The following is a 19,333-nucleotide window of genomic DNA, read 5'->3' as shown; positions in this document are numbered from 1 at the left end:
AAACGCTTTCTCCCAGGGAGGAGTAGGAGCATCACGGAAGGTAAACAAAACTCTGGCTCCAGGATTTGAGAACTCTGGAGGGCTGGTGGGTCGGAAGCTGAGAAATGGGAATGAGGATGGACCACCTCCTCTGCTTTAAGTATAAAAAGGAAATTCAAGCCCTAGCATTAAGAAGGGAGAGTGATTACATGGGCTGAAGAGAGAAATGAGACCAGAAAGGTTGGTGTATGTCTGTCACAGGCCTAGTAGGTCACCATGAACTCGGACTCAACTCATTTGATAACATAAGACATAAGAGGCAAGGTTTACAATCATCAAATTATCATTTTCATACCATTGTGCAGTTTGGAGAAGGCCTACACCTTTCTTCCCCTGTGGCCCTCCCACTTTTGGCAGTTTCGGGTCAGACTATTCCATGTTTCATTCTGTAGGACTGTTATGGTATATAGGGATTTATGATTTCAAAATATGGGGGAGGGGCTTTTGGCTTACTAATTCTGAATACTATGTCTAGGAACAAATGAGGTCATTTTCACTCAGCCAAAATTTAACACACACACTGTATTGGCTGTGTGTGTACACAAATATATACACAATGTATTATAACACTTTATCATTATGTCCCTATTCCCACCTTGGTCTGAATAGCCACATTACACAGCTGGGTTATTTCTTTAGTTTCCTAACTGCTGTCTTTCTACCCTTCACTCCTTTAAACTATCCTTGTTATAACACTCAGACTGTTCCTATTTAAGTTTTTTAAAAAAGATTTATTTCTTTGGAGAGAGAGAGAGCATGCGTGCACAAGCGGCGGGTCGGAGGGGGTGTGTGCAGGGGAAGGGGGAAAGAAAGAATCTCCACAGACTCTTTGCTGAGCCTTGAGCCCAATGAGGGGCTCCATCTCACAACCTTGAGATCATGACCCAAGCTGAAACCAAGAGTCAGACGTTCAACCTGTGCCTAGGCAAACCCCCAGCTCCCCGACTTCCCCTTTCAAAAAAAAAAAAAAAAAAAAGATTTATTTATTTACTTGAAGAGAGAAAGAGAGGAGTATTCCTGTGTGTCAGCCCAGGGGCTTCTCATCCCACACGCGCAGAAGCTGAAGTCCTGACAATGGCCCACAAGATTCGATCTCTGTGACTGCTTGGACCGGAACCTCTGCTGCCCTCTCCCACATGCTCACTAGCTCCCATCACACGGGGCTCCTTGCTGTCTCAGTTTTCCTCCTGCACACCAGGCATGATCTTGCTCTGGGCCTCTGCCCTTTTCATTTGTTTGCTGGAATACTGATACCTTCTGGCTCTGTCTTTCCTCTCCTTGGGCGCTTTACTCCACTCCGGCCTTCTGCGTGAGGCCCTCCACGAACACCCCTCTAAAGTTGGAACCCACTCCCCTACATGCGTAACCCTGCCCCTTGCTGGATTCCTCTCCTTAGCACATACCACCATTAAATATAGGCTACTTATAAATAGTTTTGCTATTTTCTGTCTCGCCAGCTTTAAGGTATAGTCCACGCTTTCTTCATTTATGTCCCCATGGGATCAAGAGAGATCACTCTATACAGCATGTACTAAAAAAATGATAGAACTAAACAGATCCACTCATAGACCTCGGCAGACTCAAGCACCATAAAGGATGATGAGGAGGATCTAGGAAAGACTAAAGAGTAAAAGAAAACAAAAGGAGCTTAAGAAAGAAATCTTATTTTCTTCCAATGCTCAGTGTAATTTACTATACATATGAAAAGCCTTTAATCTGAAATCATTGAGTGCTGGCATGAAAACCTAAAAACCTGCATTTCCGCAGAACATTCTGTTTCAACACTCATCGCTCTATCTGGAGCACAGCAGAATGTCCTAACTGTAAAAACTAATAATGAAATAAATGAAAGCTGGAAAAGATCTGTTTCAGTTCCTGGACAGTTCCTTGCCCTGAGAAGTTTACAATCTGCTGTTAGAAATTACCGGAAGTTTACCTGGGATTCTTTGGGATGGGAGGGGGCATATCTGTAATCTCCACTTAGTTATTGTACTGGTTTCTAATGCACACGGAATACACCAGTGCGTTCTGAATTTCTATAGTCCTCTCACCGCAACCAAAAAAACACAAAGTGCTCATAAAAAGTCACTAAAAAATGATTTTTTCCCCCTTAAAGGTAACTTTCTTCTAGTCTTCAGAATTATTTATATTTTTATTCATTTAGACCCTCATCAAACCTTACCTCTATAGTGAGTAATTTTTAACCACTGCCTTTCTAGACTGTAGACACCTTCCAAGCAGGGTAGCATCATATCGTTCTAGAATAGACCAGTGCAGAGTAGTTACCAAACACATGTTGTAACCCATATACACTCTTCATTATTTCTGGTATTCCTAATAATAGCACCACCACTCCTTTACAACAACCTTCTCGCCAAACTCCCTGTTGTGTTTCATTTTCTTTAGTTTTATCTCCATCTTACCTCAGTATATTACCATGGCACCCCAATATGTTTTTATAATTCTATAGTACACACTTCAGGGTCCTTCCATTAAGAAACATCTCATGCAGGGATGAATTCAAGTTTTGTAGGGCCTGAGGCTTATGCAGTTTTGAGGAAAAAATATAAAGTTAGGAATACAAAATGGGATGCAAGTGAATATCTGTTAAAAAGGCAAAAGAAACTACAACAAATGACAAATGGCAAAAAAAGCAACAGATGCCACAAACACGACCAGTTCCTCAGAACTTTCCAGAGCTGTGTCAGGGGCTGGCTGCATGAAGAAGGAGCCCTGACAATTGACTTTCATCAGTGTCATAATTTCTCCATTCTGGTCTCATTTATCTCTTCAGCCCATGTAATCACTCTCACCCTCTTAATGTCAGGGCTTGAATTTTCGTTTCATCCAACACACGTAGCTCATCAGGGCTCACATGCTACCATTTCACCTTCTTGTTTGAAACCTTTGACCATGGTCCATTTCTATTCTCAAGGCTCACTCCCTCCCTGACATCACTTCAACAGATAAAGGGTCTCCTAAGCAAGCATGAGAGAAGGGTCTAGAGGAGGATTCTGTACATTTAATGCCCAAGACCCAGTGGGCCTCTGTGATTCATCAAAAGTCCCATACAGGGGCACCTGGGTGGCTCAGTGGATTAAGCCGCTGCCTTCGGCTCAGGTCATGATCTCAGGGTCCTGGGTTCGAGCCCCACATCGGGCTCTCTGCTCTGCAGGGAGCTTGCTTCCTCCTCTCTCTCTGCCTGCCTCTCTGCCTACTTGTGATCTCTCTCTCTGTCAAATAAATAAATAAAATCTTTAAAAAAAAAAAGTACCATACAAGAGGAGTTAATAAGAAAAATGAGTCCAGACACTGAGGGTCAGACATCAGACACCTAGACCACGGCCCTGCTCACTAACAAAATGTGTTTTCAGTGACTAACAGATGGTGAAAGTTACATGAACAGATATTCATGGCACCTAATCCAGAGATTTTAATCAGATGCGAGGTTTACTGATTAACAGACTGGTAATAAGAAGAAAAATTAGAAGCCTTTTCAAAGATTAGCCAAAACTTTGGTTTTACAGTTAAAATGAGAAATGGCTTAATCACTTCAGGCATTCCGTGTTTGTTTGTTCTTAACTTATTCAAGCCTGATAACGGAAATAATATTTCACTATAGCAGACAGCTCTAACGGTTCAGTGTTGCCCCATGGAAAGCCTGAACTTTGTAAGATTTATTGTCATCCATGCAAATAACTTTATCTGTCCTTAAAAAAGTAACTTCTATAGCTAGTCTAGTGCCTTAGAGTTAACAAAGCACATAAAATATATCAACTCCTTTCATCCCATTAACCCTGTGAGATAGGTCTTAAAACCTCTCAGTTGTACAGATGAGATAAAAGGAGACTGAGGGGACATCAGTAACTTGACTAAAGTCTTGAAGATGGCTTTATCTCCATGTTTCTGACCCAAGTTCGGTGTTTTGTTAATGAGAAATATTCTGTGTCCCTGCAGTTCAGAGATCAAAACTGACGATGGTCAGTTATCTAAGCGTGTGCAGGTATAAGGGACAAAGAATTCAATCTTAATGTAGCAAATATTCTTACCATCAAAGATAACCAAAGTGAAAGTAAACATGCTCTTTTTGCCACCTATGTAAAACGCGATGCCAAACACTGTATTTAATATTTCCAGTACCTTATTTCTAAATCTGACTATTATTATCTCAATTTCTTTACTGAGAACACCAAGGTACTAAAAGTTGAACAACATATCCAGGTAGTTAAGTACAACAGCTGAATTTAAATTCTGACCTGTCTGACTTTAAACACATTCTCTGAATATGTGGGACATGTGAAAACATTAGCTGATGAAGATTTATTATGAATATTAAAGACAGTTCAGCATTCTTGCTTCCAAAACAACCACTCCGATTCTCTCTCTCTCACATCCACCCACCCACCCACACACACACACACACACTAAAATGTAGCCTGTTATGGCATACTGACTAGACAAATCCAGAACTTTAAGAATCAGTATCACTTGAACATACATAAACATTTCAAGGTATGCTACCCTTGTTAATAAAGGCAAGCAAATTACGGTAGGGATTATTACACTTACCAAAAAATGTACAAAACAGGGTAATTCTTTAGTTTTCTTGATATCTCTACCAGAAATATTATGAATCAAACATACATTTCCTCTGATTAATTTCAAAGTAAGTGGATAAAAAATGATAAATATATTTCTTTGTCCTGGCAACACAGCTGGTCATCAGTATTCTGACAAAGTAAGGAAGCTGTCACTGCCTCCTAAAAACAATACATCATAACCTACCAGTCCAGGTGCCTCAAGTTTTTTTTCCTTCTTTCCATAAGATAGATTCCTAAATATTAGGAAATCTTTGTATTAACATGAAATGTGATCTTTTGTCATGTGTACCTGACACACCAGCTTGTAGGAATTCTGAGAAATCTCATACTAATGACCATCCGTACCTGGTAATCCCCCAGGACCAAGAACAAGGAAGCTCACTCATCTGTGTGGTGTGTTTCTTGATCTCCAACCTTGATCACTGCCATGCCATCTGTAACATATGCCAAAAAAGCATAAGCAGAAATAGAGACTTTCTTGCCTAGGAACATTCTCCCTTAAGTTACACAGGAGTGTGTCTTCTAACAGTACTACTGGAGTTAACTCTCCTACCAGAGACTTCTTCATAACAAGGAGTTCCGGAGGCCAACTTCTCACATCAAAACTGCCACTCCAAAAACAGCTAGCCTCAGCCTCACACCAAGCACTGATTGTCAACCATAGAGCCAACAGCATTTTCTTGCCAGAAACCCTGTCAAATCATCTCTACAAAAAGCCAGCTAGTTGGATCAATATCGCCCATACTAAAACAAGAGAAACTAAGAATTTAACAATATCCATGAATTAGAATTTATGTCACAGGTATATTTCCTCAGAGAATGACGTATGGATGAACAAAAGATGAGATCATTCTTCACAGGTATGATGACATGGGAGAATCTAATTTTCCCTATATCCCTGGCTAAATCAAAAGCAAGCAGTGGACATCAATGGTTGTATGCTCTCCTTTTCTATGTACCTACTGGTTCATTAAAAGGGTCTTGAAGCTCCATTTGCATCTTAACACTATATTCTTATCTTGGCTCTAAACGGCTTTCTAATCTTCCAAACTAATTTGATTTAATCATTAATAATAGTAATAATATAGATACAAGTTATCTTCAAAATCAAATGATTGTTTTTGGTTCACTGACTATAAATGTTTAGTTCTTATGGATTTATTGTTCTTTTATGGAAATTGTTGAAATTCTAAAAGTATCATGTCAGTAATGTATTTCACAATTAGGATACACAACACTAAAAAAAAATTGGGAGAATGAGTTCAAGAACTTCAGTGGTTAAATGAAACTTAGAACCAATGATATGCACATGAAGGATTACATTTGGCCCATTATATTTCCTTAACAAAATTTTATTTTATTTACATTTTCTATTCTGCCTTTTCTAGGGATATAATATTGTTATGTCGATATAAAATGATACAAAATTGTTTATAAGTTTAACAATTGCTATGTGTAATTTTTTTTTTACTGTCCTAACTTATTTTATTGTAGTAATTCAAAATACAATGATTAAATCTCTAGGTAGGACAAGGGTCCAGTATTGTGAATGCATTTAAGACTCAAACAGACATGACTCAGTATAAAAAGATCTATTTTTTCTCAAGTTAATCTAGTCCTTCAATACAATCACCATCAAATTTCCCACAGAGATTTTCCTGAAAATTGATAAGAAGATTCTGAAATGTGTATGAAAGCTCATAGGTTAAAAATTGTCCCAAGACAGTTCTGAAGAACAGCAATATGGTACCTACTATATGTCAGGACTTAATATAAAGGTATCATAATTAAAACTGTGACAATGATGTTGGGATAGACAACAGACAAGTAGATTAGAACAACGAGTCATAAAAGACCCACACATGTATAAAAAAATTCAGTATCTGACGGAGCATTGTAGGTCAGTGGGAGTAATGACACACTATTCAGTAAATGGTACACGCACAAATGATTATCTTTACTGAGGGGGAAAAACCTAGAGTTTCTACTCAGACCACAGATAGAGTAAAACAACTCAATTCTCTGTCTATCAGGACATTATGTGAAAAGTGAGAAAAATTTTATGATTTTTAGAAGAAAATATAGAGCAATATTTTTAAGACTTTTGGGTAAGGACAATTTCCTAAACAATACAGAACATTTATAAAACTTAACAGAAACAGAAATGCTAAATTTGACCATATTAAAATTTCAATTTGTATAAAAACAAACAAAAAGGCAAATAAAAAATACCAGCCATGTACTGAGAGAAGACATCTACAGCCCACTTATTTGACAAAGGATTACCAGAATATATAAAGATTCCCTCAAATTCAGTTTGAAACACATAAACTAATACAATTAAAGAAGAGGCAAAAGAAGAGGCAAAATGCAGATGAGAAAAACCCAAGAGTTAACAAGATTAATAAAATATTCTATTCAACATTACCAAATGGAGGGTAAACAAAAACAACAGACACCATCGCATATTACATTCGAAAAAGAAAATTTAGAGAAAGAGGACCACAGATGTAGAGAAAGAAGAAGACTCATTTACTACTCACAAATGTAAAAAACAGTTTAACACTTTGGACTGTAACTCGGAAAAAACAACTACTGTTGAAAAAACCATACAACATTCTCCTATATTATTTAACAACATAGTCATTATAACCAGAAATTTAACTTGTAGAAGAAATTCCTCCACATGTGCATTAGGAGACTACTTCAAAAAATCAATTCTAGCATTGCTTGAAATAGTTTTAAAAAAACTCATAAATAACTGAAATAACCAGAGAATGTTTAAATTAAACTATAGTAGAGATGTACAATAATAGAATTCTGCCCCATAGTGAAAATAAATGAACTAGAGCCACATGTATCACTATGGATAAGTCGTATAAACTTCATATGACTAAGAGAAGTTGCAAAAAGACATTAAGATATCATTTATACAAAATTTTAGAAACAAGCAAGATATGAAACATTTATGAATACATACATAAAACTGTGGAGAAAAGCAAGTGAAAGAGTAACCTCAAATGAGGTCTAGTAATCTGGGACAGAAGGAGTAGTCTGGGACAAGAGAAGTGACTACAAGAGCCTTTAATTGACTTATGTATATCCCTTTCTCCTAAAAATATGAAACAAATATGGCAAGATGTTGATATAATAAATATGGCGGGTACATGGCTATCTGCCATATTATTCTTCACGGCTTTTTTTACACTCAGACATTTGTAATCAAAATTACAAGTCAGCACCCGTAAATGCTAAGTTGCATACGTCAAACCATGAAATGCTGAGAAGCTCCCCCAGCCCCGCTCCCATCACGGAAGGTGGAACAGAAAGGGTGGGATGTTGAGGTGGGCATCTCAAAAGACAAGGAGGTGAAAAGTGTGAATAAGCTCTGCGAGTCTCAGAAGGTAATTTTCCTGACTGGAGAGGGGGCTCTGACTAAGAAAAAAACATACATGTCCTCCTTAATGAATCAGTGAACATCTCACCCTGACTTCTTGTGGTTACTGTGTAACTGGAGACATTCAACCACTGAGTCGTTCTGGTAAAATTCACAAGACTGAGAACAGAACACACTCACCATTTAAGTGCAAATAAATCAGAAACATGTGTCAGGTGGCCAACATCTCCACATAGCGCTTGCTATTTCGAGTTGAGATTTTAACTTCTAATTTAAAACTCCTCTGTTTTGTGCCTGTCATCCTCTGACAAAGCTTTTGGGCAAGAAAAGAACTGCCAGGGGGCAAATCCTCTCCTCACGCTCTGTCACTGCACAGAACGGTGTGCTGCATTTTCCAGGTATTGTTATTTTTTGTTTGTTTGTTTATTTTGTTTTGTTTTTTTTCTGTATCAGTAACAATCCAATACTGTCCCCTGCCCCGGGTCTTAATTAAAATTCTAAGCAAAGAAAAACTAAAAAAACCCAAAAAACAAAAACCCTAGAGTACATTTATGAGCAGTTAAGCTCAAAGTCATAAGAACGTGTAGCCAGAGGTAACGGTTTCTATTTTGTGCATTTTTTTTTCCTGAAGAGTTAATCAAAATGGTAATTAACCAACTGTAGGTGCTGTCTTAAATGCACACGGTTCTTTACAAATAGTAGCATGTGACCACCTGTATTATTATTTGCTTCACAAAATCCTGTGAGGAGTAACATCCTAATACGTACACATTTGTAATTAAAAATTAACTCAAGGGGCGCCTGGGTGGCTCAGTGGGTTAAGCCGCTGCCTTCGGCTCAGGTCATGATCTCGGGGTCCTGGGATCGAGTCCCACATCGGGCTCTCTGCTCAGCAGGGAGCCTGCTTCCCTCTCTCTCTCTCTCTCTGCCTGCCTCTCTATCTACTTGTGATCTCTCTCTGTCAAATAAATAAAAAAAATAAAAATCTTTAAAAAAAAATTAACTCAACACTCATCCTACATATATTATTTGAAATCTTGTTTTATTTGACACTGTTGGGCCCTGGGTATGCAGGAAACAAACTTCAGTGTTAAGGGACAAGAAAGATCCACATGCAAGTGACATAGGCACAAATGGATGGACATAGAGAACTGACCCTGGTCTTTATCAGATTAAACAAAACAAAGCAAAGTCTTTGCTTGTCATGAGGTATGGATAATTGTATTATGGGCTCCGCAAATCTGGACATGGTTGGTACTTTGATCTGAGAACAATATAAAGAGTTATTTTTAAGGAAAGTTTTTTTTTTTTAAAGCATGTTATGAAATCAACAATTGTAATCATATTGAATAGGTTTCACTACATAAAACAGAGAAAAGAGAGTTTATTACAGAGGAAGCATCTAATTTTTTGAGGCCATTGGTTATGGAACTGATTATATTGAACATGGTATTGATATTGTACTGTGAATAAGGTTGATAATCATTTCTCTAAACATAAAAATTTAAAATGGAAGTGCAAGTTTGAAATATACATTCAAAGTCCATATATTCAAGTGTACTTTTAGATACTCAAAGAGTTCAAAGAGAAATAACAGTATCAAAGGAGAAAATGAGATAATATCATACGCCACTGAAAGCCCCAATATTGATGAGCATTATACAGCCCCAATACTGTTGACCTGAATTATTTAAAATTTTAATCTTAAAGCAAATAGCAAGAAATAGCACTTTAGAAACTTAGATTTGTAGCTTAGTTCCCCAGATGTTCTCATTTTCTTTTTTTTCACCCCCAACAGATAAAATGACCTTATGCATTAAAAGAAAGAAGGACAGGTTGCAAAAAATCATTCTTGGAAAAAAAAATCATTCTTGGTCTGGTATTTGCTTAAGAATGTTTAGGAATGCTACAGAGAAATAAGTTTTAAGATTTTGGAACATTCGTTTCCCTCAAGTGTCTGACGGTGTAAGTTCTTTCAGAAAATCATTACAGAATTTTACAAAACTAAAAGATTGGTTCAGGATATTTTGATTCACACAATGTTCCCTAATAGCTTTTTTAATGGCACAAACCTCTATTATGAGTGTTTAAAAACAAATTTCTTTTTTTTTTTTTTTTTTTTTTTTTTTTTAAAGATTTTATTTATTTATTTGACAGAGAGAGAGATCACAAGCAGGCAGAGAGGCAGGCAGAGAGAGAGAGTGGGGAAGCAGGCTCCCCGCGGAGCAGAGAGCCCAATGCGGGGCTCGATCCCAGGACCCTGAGATCATGACCTGAGCCGAAGGCAGCGGCTTAATCCACTGAGCCACCCAGGCGCCCCTAAAAACAAATTTCTTGAGAATAGCCTAGCGATTCTGCAATAATAATTTTTTCTAATTGTCAGCATTCAGAAACACATCATTTCCATAACATTATTTAACAAGATAGACAACCTCGTTCAGAAAGATTTCTCAAAAAAACAACGAATAAAAATCTCCAGGAAGTATAGCGGGGCTTTTCCCCCTTCATTACATATGTCAGGACTTTCAGAATAGCATTTGGCTTATGAGCATTGGAGAACATACATGACTGGTCAGTATGTTTTCAATGCACAAATCCAGAGAACAAAAAGCTAGAGGAAACCTGGAAATACCTTTGCTTTTCCAAATGTCAACACAGTCTGAATCCATGGCATTGAGCACAATGAGAGTGTAAGCATGTGAGACACCGAATCTGAAAAGCCTACTGTAGGAGACATAACCAACTTATAAAAAACAGTAAAGTTGACCAGTTTTTTGGGAAGAGCTTCACTGTATGGAGTGGGAAAAAAAAAGTACAGTCTAAGAATTCTATGGTCAACCAAATGTTACTCAAGTTTTCAATCAAGTGGAAGATCATTTTAAACCATAAAGGCTCAGTGTACATACTTTTGTACTCAGAAATGAAGAAAGTACTTGGAAGACATCAAATCAATTCCTAAGTCTACCTGGAACTCATTCTACAGATGGAGATAAACAGTTACATACCCACAAACACATATTTTATCTATTTATTCATATACAGATGCTTTTTCCTTAGAAAAGAATTAGTTTCAAACTATAGCAAATTAACCATCTTTAATGCCTTCAATAAACAAAATTTTATGATGGTCATGAAAAATTTTAAATATTAAAAAAAATCCACGGGGCGCCTGGGTGGCTCAGTGGATTAAGCTGCTGCCTTCGGCTCAGGTCATGATCTCAGGGTCCTGGGATCGAGCCCCGCATCGGGCTCTCTGCTCCGCGGGGAGCCTGCTTCCTCCTCTCTCTCTGCCTGCCTCTCTGCCTACTTGTGATCTCTCTCTCTGTCAAATAAATAAATAAAATCTTTTAAAAAAAAATCCACAATTCTCCAGTGATATACACTGCGTATTGTTAGAGTGACACCTCGCCTCAGGCATAAAAATCAGGGTTGTGTTTTAACCAATCTACAGCTCTGAAATTTTATGATAATCTATCGAAGATTAAAGATGAGGGCTCTAAGGATAGCATGTATGAATAAAGCACATATTTAAAGACAAAACAAAAACTATGTAAATATAAATACACATACATAAACATATATATCCTGAAAATATACTGGTCAAACAAGGTGAGTCCCTGTGGATTCCCATTTGGACTGATGGCGTTCTAGTCAGTTCATCTTTGCATATAAAGGGAATGAATGTTATCATTTTAGCCTGGTGGCCGAAAACACAGGTTCTCGTTCTTGTAGATGGTTTGTATGTTAAAGTAAATCCTTAAAATATTTAATGTTTCAAAAACAGGACCTCAATATTGAACCAAGACAGCAGCGTGAATCCAATAGAAAGAAATACTACCAAGGGTTTTATTAAAAACCTATGTTGTAAGAGTAAATAAAGCAAAGCTAGAAATCGTAAATCACAATGGGTGTGCATTTTACAAGAAGTGAACTCCAACCAGAGGATCTGTGCTCACAGAAAGGCCTCGTTTGGCACTTTGGCAAACCTTTGGGAGAATTACTAAATAAATAATTAAAATAAAATCTTAAATAATATGCATGTAGCTTTCAAAGATTTCCAATTCAACCAAATAGGCAGACTGTAAGACTACTTCTTCCAGAAAGGATGAGAAATTTTATGACAGTTTGAGCGTGTAACATTCTAGGTTCATTTCAATTTTCTCTCTTGAATTAATTTGTTTTATATCTATTTTTTTAAATTTAAATTTATGAACTTAAAAATGGCTACATAGGTTACCAAGTACAAAGAGTATCATTTCATAACAGTATACTTCATTCAAATTGTTTTTCAAATCATCCTGATTTGTAGTACTTCCCAATTTCGATGATGTAAATACAGAGAAGGGTTTCTTTATTCAAGTATCTTTGCAAAATCTTAACACAAACAGTTGTGGCAATTTTTTGTTTTAAAATAAAAATAATATATACACTTCCTTCTGCAGTATGCTGTATGAAAATGATCATGTCACTCCCATTCTTAAAAATGGTCTCAACTTAAAAAAAAAAAATGGTCTCATTTTCTATAGCTTAAGTCGATGGCAACACCTAAGGATTAGCATTAGGAGCGATAGGATTATAGTCACAGAAACTTCATACAGGTTCAGTGTTCTGTTCATAATTGTCATATGCTGATTCATTGTCTTTACCTTCTTTTAACTATCTGGCTAACTCTCCTACCTTTTCCTGTTTTATGCATGATACTATAATATTTTTAATGATATGATTTCAGGGGCGCCTGTGTGGCTCAGATGGTTAAACATCGGCCTTCGGCTCAGGTCATGATCTCTGGTTCCTAGGATGGAGCCCCAGGTCTGGCTCCCAGCTCAGCAGGAAGCCTGCTTCTCCCTCTCCTTCTGCCTCTCCCCCTGCTTGTGCTCTCTCTCTCTCAAATGTATAAATAAAATCTTAAGAAGAATAATAACAAGCTTTCAGTTACATATTAGGTAACGTCCTGGTAAAGTGGCATTCTGAGAGGCAACAAGCAAATAAACAAACAAAACAGGCCTAATTTGTCTATTTCCACTTTGTAAATACTCCCACCATGACCAATTCAAGCCATCAATGAGACGTTATTGAATGTGAAGTTGGGAAAAGCATATCTTAGTGAGTTGGTTGGCTCCAGTAGAGCATTGTGATGAATCAATAATGCCTCAAGTTTCAGAAAAGGATGGTGAATCATTTTAGTATGATTAAATGTTAAGCAATGGGCTGCATTTTATAAAACTATGAAATGACAGAAAAACACTTTCCAAATAAGTATTTTGAGTAAAATAAAATATAGGCTGAGGCTATTTTATGATTAAAAAATATTCATCATAAGCAATATCATTGAAAGCTTGTAAACTATATGTTAGAGTTTGGAAAATGTGAATGACATTTAATTAACAAGAGAAAATAACCATCATGCATTTTGAGAATCAAGCATTTTATAACATTTGAAAGAAAGTGATTATATATATATGCATATTTTAATGGCCCTTTAGATATATCTGTAAAGTTCATTATTTTAAAATGCTTTTGATGTAATAAGGTGTAAAGTATCTAGAAGTAGTCCAAGAAACCTAGCCCAGGAGTTGGCAAATTTTTCCTGTAAAGAGCCAGACAGTATGTATTTTAATCTTGAAAGACAATTTAGTCTCTGTCATGAATACAGTTCTGTTATTGTAGTGTGAAAATACCCAAGTTCAACATGTAAATTGATGATCCTGCCTGTGTTCCAATAAAACACTATTTACAGACATAAGCAGCAGACAGATTTGGCCTGTGGGCTGTTCAGTTTGCTGACCTGACTTGAGTGTGTACTGAATCATCTGATATTTTACAGTTCTGATCTCAATATAATTTTTTTAGTGTTTATAAAAAATTAACCCAAAAAACAAAAAACAAAACAAAAACAAAAACAAACAAACAAACAAAAAATTAACCCAATGATGAAAGTTTTTTAAAATAATTTTGCCCAAGCCAACAATATTGACTCATTAGTATTTCTTAAACAAGGTAATCCCATAGCAAATCAACAGCCAAAAGGACAATGCAATTGAAAATAAGATGAATATAATTGTGAACACATTTTCTTATATTACTATACCAAAATTTCATAATTCGTCATAAGGAGAGAGGTCTACCTAGGCAGTAAAGAGGAAAATTTCACATGAAATTAAAATATATTTAATATGAGTACATTCATTTTAATTTACTATGAAATCCTTATTCTTACCTTCTATAAGTTTCCCTGTCTGTTCTGCACTTCCTCCAGGAAGAATTTTGGCAATATAGGCTCCAATTTCACCATTATGTCCAGGGATTTCTTTACCACCCACAATTCTAATTCCTAATCCATTACCTGTATTGAAAAAATAGCAAATTATTAGTCATGATTTAAAGGGACAGCAGTTATCAAAAGTTATAAGGTGCACATAAAGTGGGCTCTGGTACCCAGAAGCTATCTACAGCATGAATATTGGGACTGGGCACTAATAACAGAAAGGTATTATTCTGAATTCAGTAATAGTTGATATGAATAGGACATTCTGAGATTTTGGTAGCATCTATGATGAATCACCTGATACTAAAAAATAATTCTTTGAATTCAGCCATACCACCAAGATAAGAAACAAATATCTTTATCCATTTTTTGACCAGATACTTTATAAAAACATTGAATGAAGATGTTCCCACTATAAGAAACTCCAGAGCATATAGTTCACTTATGAAATTGAGGAGCATTTCACTTAAAAAGGCAGTAATGGCTGTCATACATCGAGAAGACACAATCCAAGCATATGACTGCAAATGATAAAATGAAAATGTGATCGTAACTTGTGAATTACTATTGACTTTTTAGCCTTAACTCATCAACTAACATTGTCTGTTCATTAGCATGGCACTTACTGCAAGGCACAATAAAGTTATTCTTGACTGATGAACAACTTAGTAAACTCTTTTATTTCCTAGAACAGATTTTTCTGTAAATAGCCGCATGGAAAAAAAGATGGAGAATGATTATTATGTGAGAACTGGTTGAGACAGAATTAAGTTTATATTTTCTTTTTAACCAGCTAAAAATTAGCAAGTGTAAATATATAAAACACCAGATATATTTTTTGACCATTGTCAAGGATACTTAAAAATAAAAGTACTAAAAGAAAGCAGAGTTATTCTTCTTAAATGAAGGTACAATTATTTCTTTAAATTACAATTCTTGCCATTCACTGATTGAAGTACCATTTTCAACTCTTTCAAAATCTCTAAATTTTAAAAGGCAGCTCCCTTATAGTTTCTGTTCCCTTCCCACTTTACTCTTCAAAAGCAATCCCTGTAGTCAGCATCAACACAGTACAAACATTCAACAATCAGTAACACTGGATTATGGAATCCTTCTGTTATCCACCTGGTATAGTTTGGTAAAACATCATTCTCAGGTTATAAGATGGTTCCAAAGGAATTTCCTCTCTCATTTTCTTCCCCCTTTCCTTCTTTGTATTTACCCTCTTTTCTCTCTGTCCTTCCCTACTATTTACCTCCTTCTTTCTATTTTTTTTTTAGATTATATTTATTTATTTGACAGAGAGACAGAGATCACAAGTAGGGAGAGAGGCAGGCAGAGAAAGAGGGGAAAGCAGGCTCCCTGCCGAGCAGATAGCCCGATGAGGGTCTTGATTCCAGGACCCTAGGACCACGATCTGAGCCGAAGCCGAAGGCAGAGGCTTAACACAATGAACCACCCAGGTGCCCCCCAACCCTCACCTTTATTTTTTTAACCAGGGTAAGTGTTCTGAAGATTTAGCCTCAAAATAAAAATTAAAAACAAACAATCAACTGTATGTTTCTAAGTTTCCTGCTGTTTTCAAGGGGTCAGAGCTTTCTCTGGCCCTACTTGTGAAGCTTTTCTGTTGCCAGTTTCTTGGTCCACTACTACCACTATGAGAGATTAGTTTGTGATTACTCATTGAATATAACTGGGTGAATACAGAATGTCATCCAGTACATGACCTGGTTTCATCTAAGTCTGCATAGAAACAGGTGATTTGTTAGACAGTAGGCTATAAGGATTCACCAGGACTGATCCTGGTGATCAGACATTAGACAGATACAAATAAAGGGTAGAAGATGAAGAAACGTTCCTAGCTACTCTTCATTCAATTAGTCTAGTCCATTTTTTAGTGTGTGAAGGACATTTGGAAATTACATATTGAAGATTTTAAAATAGCTGGCCATAATTAAGGGGTTATTTCATGGAATTTATCTATAAAAAGTAAGAATAGTTTCTTAAAGATTTGATTTCACTCTACATGACTGAATCACTCAAGAGCTGTAATTTACCACTTGTTAAACTTCTCAAAAAACACACACAGACACTGAATTTCTAACGTGATCAGGGTACACATATCATTTTAAGATGTAGTCAGTTTCAGATCCTAAAAATCCGCAGATTCACATTTCCTGCATGTACAGGCATATGTTCAAGATCATGGCTTACATCAAAATTTATCACAATGGTAGAGTATAGGAGGGACAGCAGGGTACAGCAAAGTGCTAAGGGTATTTGGTTTGAATTATTTCTTTTTAAGCTTAAAAGAGAGAATGTAAACATGGCCCATGAAAAGCATAAGCTAGATGCTTAGGATCAGTTGTTACACCTTGTAAAGGCATAGCTAAAAGAGTAGTTGTGGAACTCCAAATCCTCTTAATTGGTATAAGTGATTATTTTTAAAGGTTCACTTATGTTCCACTCTTTTTAAAAATTTTTATTTATTTAATTTATTTTTATTATGTTCAGTTAGCCACTATATAGTACATAATTAGCCTCTGATGCACTGTTTAATGACTCAATAGTTAAGCACAGTTTCATTCTGTAGTCTTCAGAGTTAGGTAGTTGGATCCTTAGTACCATTTGATTTTTGGTGACTGAGGACGCTCTAAAACCCTGTAATAAAGGATCAGTGGAAGGGAATTATAATAATATCCATCTTAATAAAGTAGCACAACACAATCTCATTTAATTTATAAAATACAGCCTCATACCACTGAATTCTAATACTCAAAGCACTTTCTAAATACATGTTATAAGCCTCAGTATCTCTGGACAAATGAAAGTAATGTACAGTGATGACAATACAGTGAGAAATGAAATTCATATGTAAAGAAACCAGGTCAAGCACACAGTAAAATTTTAAGAATTACTATTGCTCTGGTTGATGCTAAGTTTTTCATGTATACAACAAAGTAGCATAGAAATATTAAAATTTGTGATAAAATACAATGACAGAAAATAAAAAGACTCAGAAAGTATACAGATTTTTGCTTACTTTACAGGGGTTACATGTATCCTAAATTGGACATAACAGATATAAAGTTAATTTACATGATTTCTAATTATTTAAACCTGGATGTTTTGATTTCATATTTCTATAGTTGCACTTTGATATTTTATGTTATAAATGCAGAAAAAATAGAAATACTTAATACTCCTATAAAAATATAACACCCCAACTCAAATCTAAATTGTAGAACTCAATAAAAGATTTGGTAAATTCAAGAAGAAACATTAAGTTTTAACTGAAATGCTTATATCTGAATGGTCCTGGATAGCTGATGTTTATATCATCATTGTTTTTCAACTTTTGACATATTTTTATCAACATAAATTCCTTTTGCCTCTCTGCTTGTATTCTATCTAAAAACATTAATAAAATGCTTCCTTAGATGCTTTGAAAATACAGTAGTTTTGTTCAAGTGAACAGTGTAGCAGGTTAGAAAGACCAGTAGTTACCAAAGAGAACACAGAAGCTTTACTAAAAGATTGTCAAAGTTAAAATAATTTCACAACATACAAGTGGTGATGTTGTTGGAGTCTTACTGAGAAATCTAACTTTCAGAAACCCTTTAAAGTATGTAGAGAATATTTTTAAGAAAAGAGAAGTTCAGTGATGGATGTAGCAAAATCATTAAGAAAAGTATTACCTTAATAACCTTAGGATTATAATTTAAATGTACAAGTCTTTTTAAGTCCTTATTATAATTATGCGGTAAATATACTATTACGTAGTCACTTTTAATATTCCGGGCCAAGATGGCAACACAGGAGGCTCCTGAACTCACCTCATCCCATGGACACACCGAATCTACAGCTACACGTGGAGCAATTCCCTCTGAAAAAAATCCAGAAACTAGCTGAGTGATTCCTACATATTGGGTCAATGAGAAAAACAAAAACAAAACCACATAAAAACAGGTTTTGGCATACCTTCAACTACTGGGAGCCATTAAGAACAAAGAAGGCAGCTTGGACAATCACTAAGGTTTGAGAAATAACCAAAAGCTCAGGCCAGACTGAATCATAATGTTTATCTCCTACATGAAACCACTGCATCAAGTCTAGGAGAGGTGACTGTTTTATCTAATGCTTAGAAACCAACACAGAGAGTCAAAACAATTGAAGTAACAGGGGAATATATTTCAAACAAGAGAACAAGATAAAATTCCAGAATAGGATCTTAATGAAGGGGAGAGAAGTTATTTGATAAAAAGTTCAAAATAATAGTTATAATGATGCTCACTAAGGTTAGCAGAACAATGCATGAACAAAGTGAAAATTTCAACAAACAGAATATATTTGAAAGTACCAAATGGAAATTACAGAACAGAAGAATAAAATAAATGAACTTCAAAATTCATAAAGGGGTTCAATATCAGGACAGAGAACTGGAAGAAAAGGTGAGTTAACTTGAAAACAGAGCAGTGGAAGTCCTTTAAGAAGAGGAGCAAAGAGGAAAAGGAATGAAGAAGAGTGAAAATAGATTAAGGGATTCATGAGATACCTTCCGAATGAAAGGCATCCTATAGAATGGAAAAAATTACAAATCATACTTCTAATAAGGCTTTAATATAAAAATATAAACTCATATGTATAGAACTCATACAACTCAACAGCAAAAATCTGATTTAAAAATATGCAGAGAAAGTAAATTGACATTTTTCCAAAAAGACATACTAATGGCCAAAAGGTACATGAAAATGTGCTCAACATGAGTAATCATCAGGGAAATGCAAATCAAAACCAAAATGAGATATTACCACATTTCAGTTAAAATGGTTATTATCAAAAATGTAAGAGATAACAAGTGTTGACAAAGATGTCGAGGGAAGGGAACTCTGGTGCGCTGCTGATAGGAATGTAAATTGGTTACAGCCACCATGGAAAACTGTGTAGAGCTTCTTCAAGAAGTTAAAAATAGAACTACTCTATGATCCAGCAATCCCTGTTCTGGTTATCTATCCAAAGGAAAAGAAATAG

At 35.8% G+C, this 19,333-nt stretch overlaps 1 protein-coding gene across 5 annotated transcripts in view; it reads right to left on the bottom strand.

The window, feature by feature from the left end:
• The window catches only part of PCLO (piccolo presynaptic cytomatrix protein), a 439,326-nt gene that overhangs the window by 109,876 nt on the left and 310,117 nt on the right, over positions 1-19,333 (bottom strand). For 4 of the 5 annotated variants that reach the window (XM_046020420.1, XM_046020422.1, XM_046020421.1 and 1 more), the window contains exon 10: positions 14,255-14,380. In XM_046020420.1, the coding sequence (XP_045876376.1) occupies positions 14,255-14,380 (126 nt within the window). Of the gene's footprint in view, positions 1-4,985; positions 5,075-14,254; positions 14,381-19,333 lie in introns of all 5 variants that reach the window. The other variant, XM_046020425.1, reaches the window with a different exon arrangement.

The sequence above is a fragment of the Meles meles genome, chromosome 10 (assembly GCF_922984935.1).
Source record: "Meles meles chromosome 10, mMelMel3.1 paternal haplotype, whole genome shotgun sequence".
Classification (NCBI taxonomy): Eukaryota; Metazoa; Chordata; class Mammalia; order Carnivora; family Mustelidae; genus Meles; species Meles meles.
Note: the sequence above shows the minus strand (reverse complement) of the source record. Positions and strands in the feature narration are given on the sequence as shown.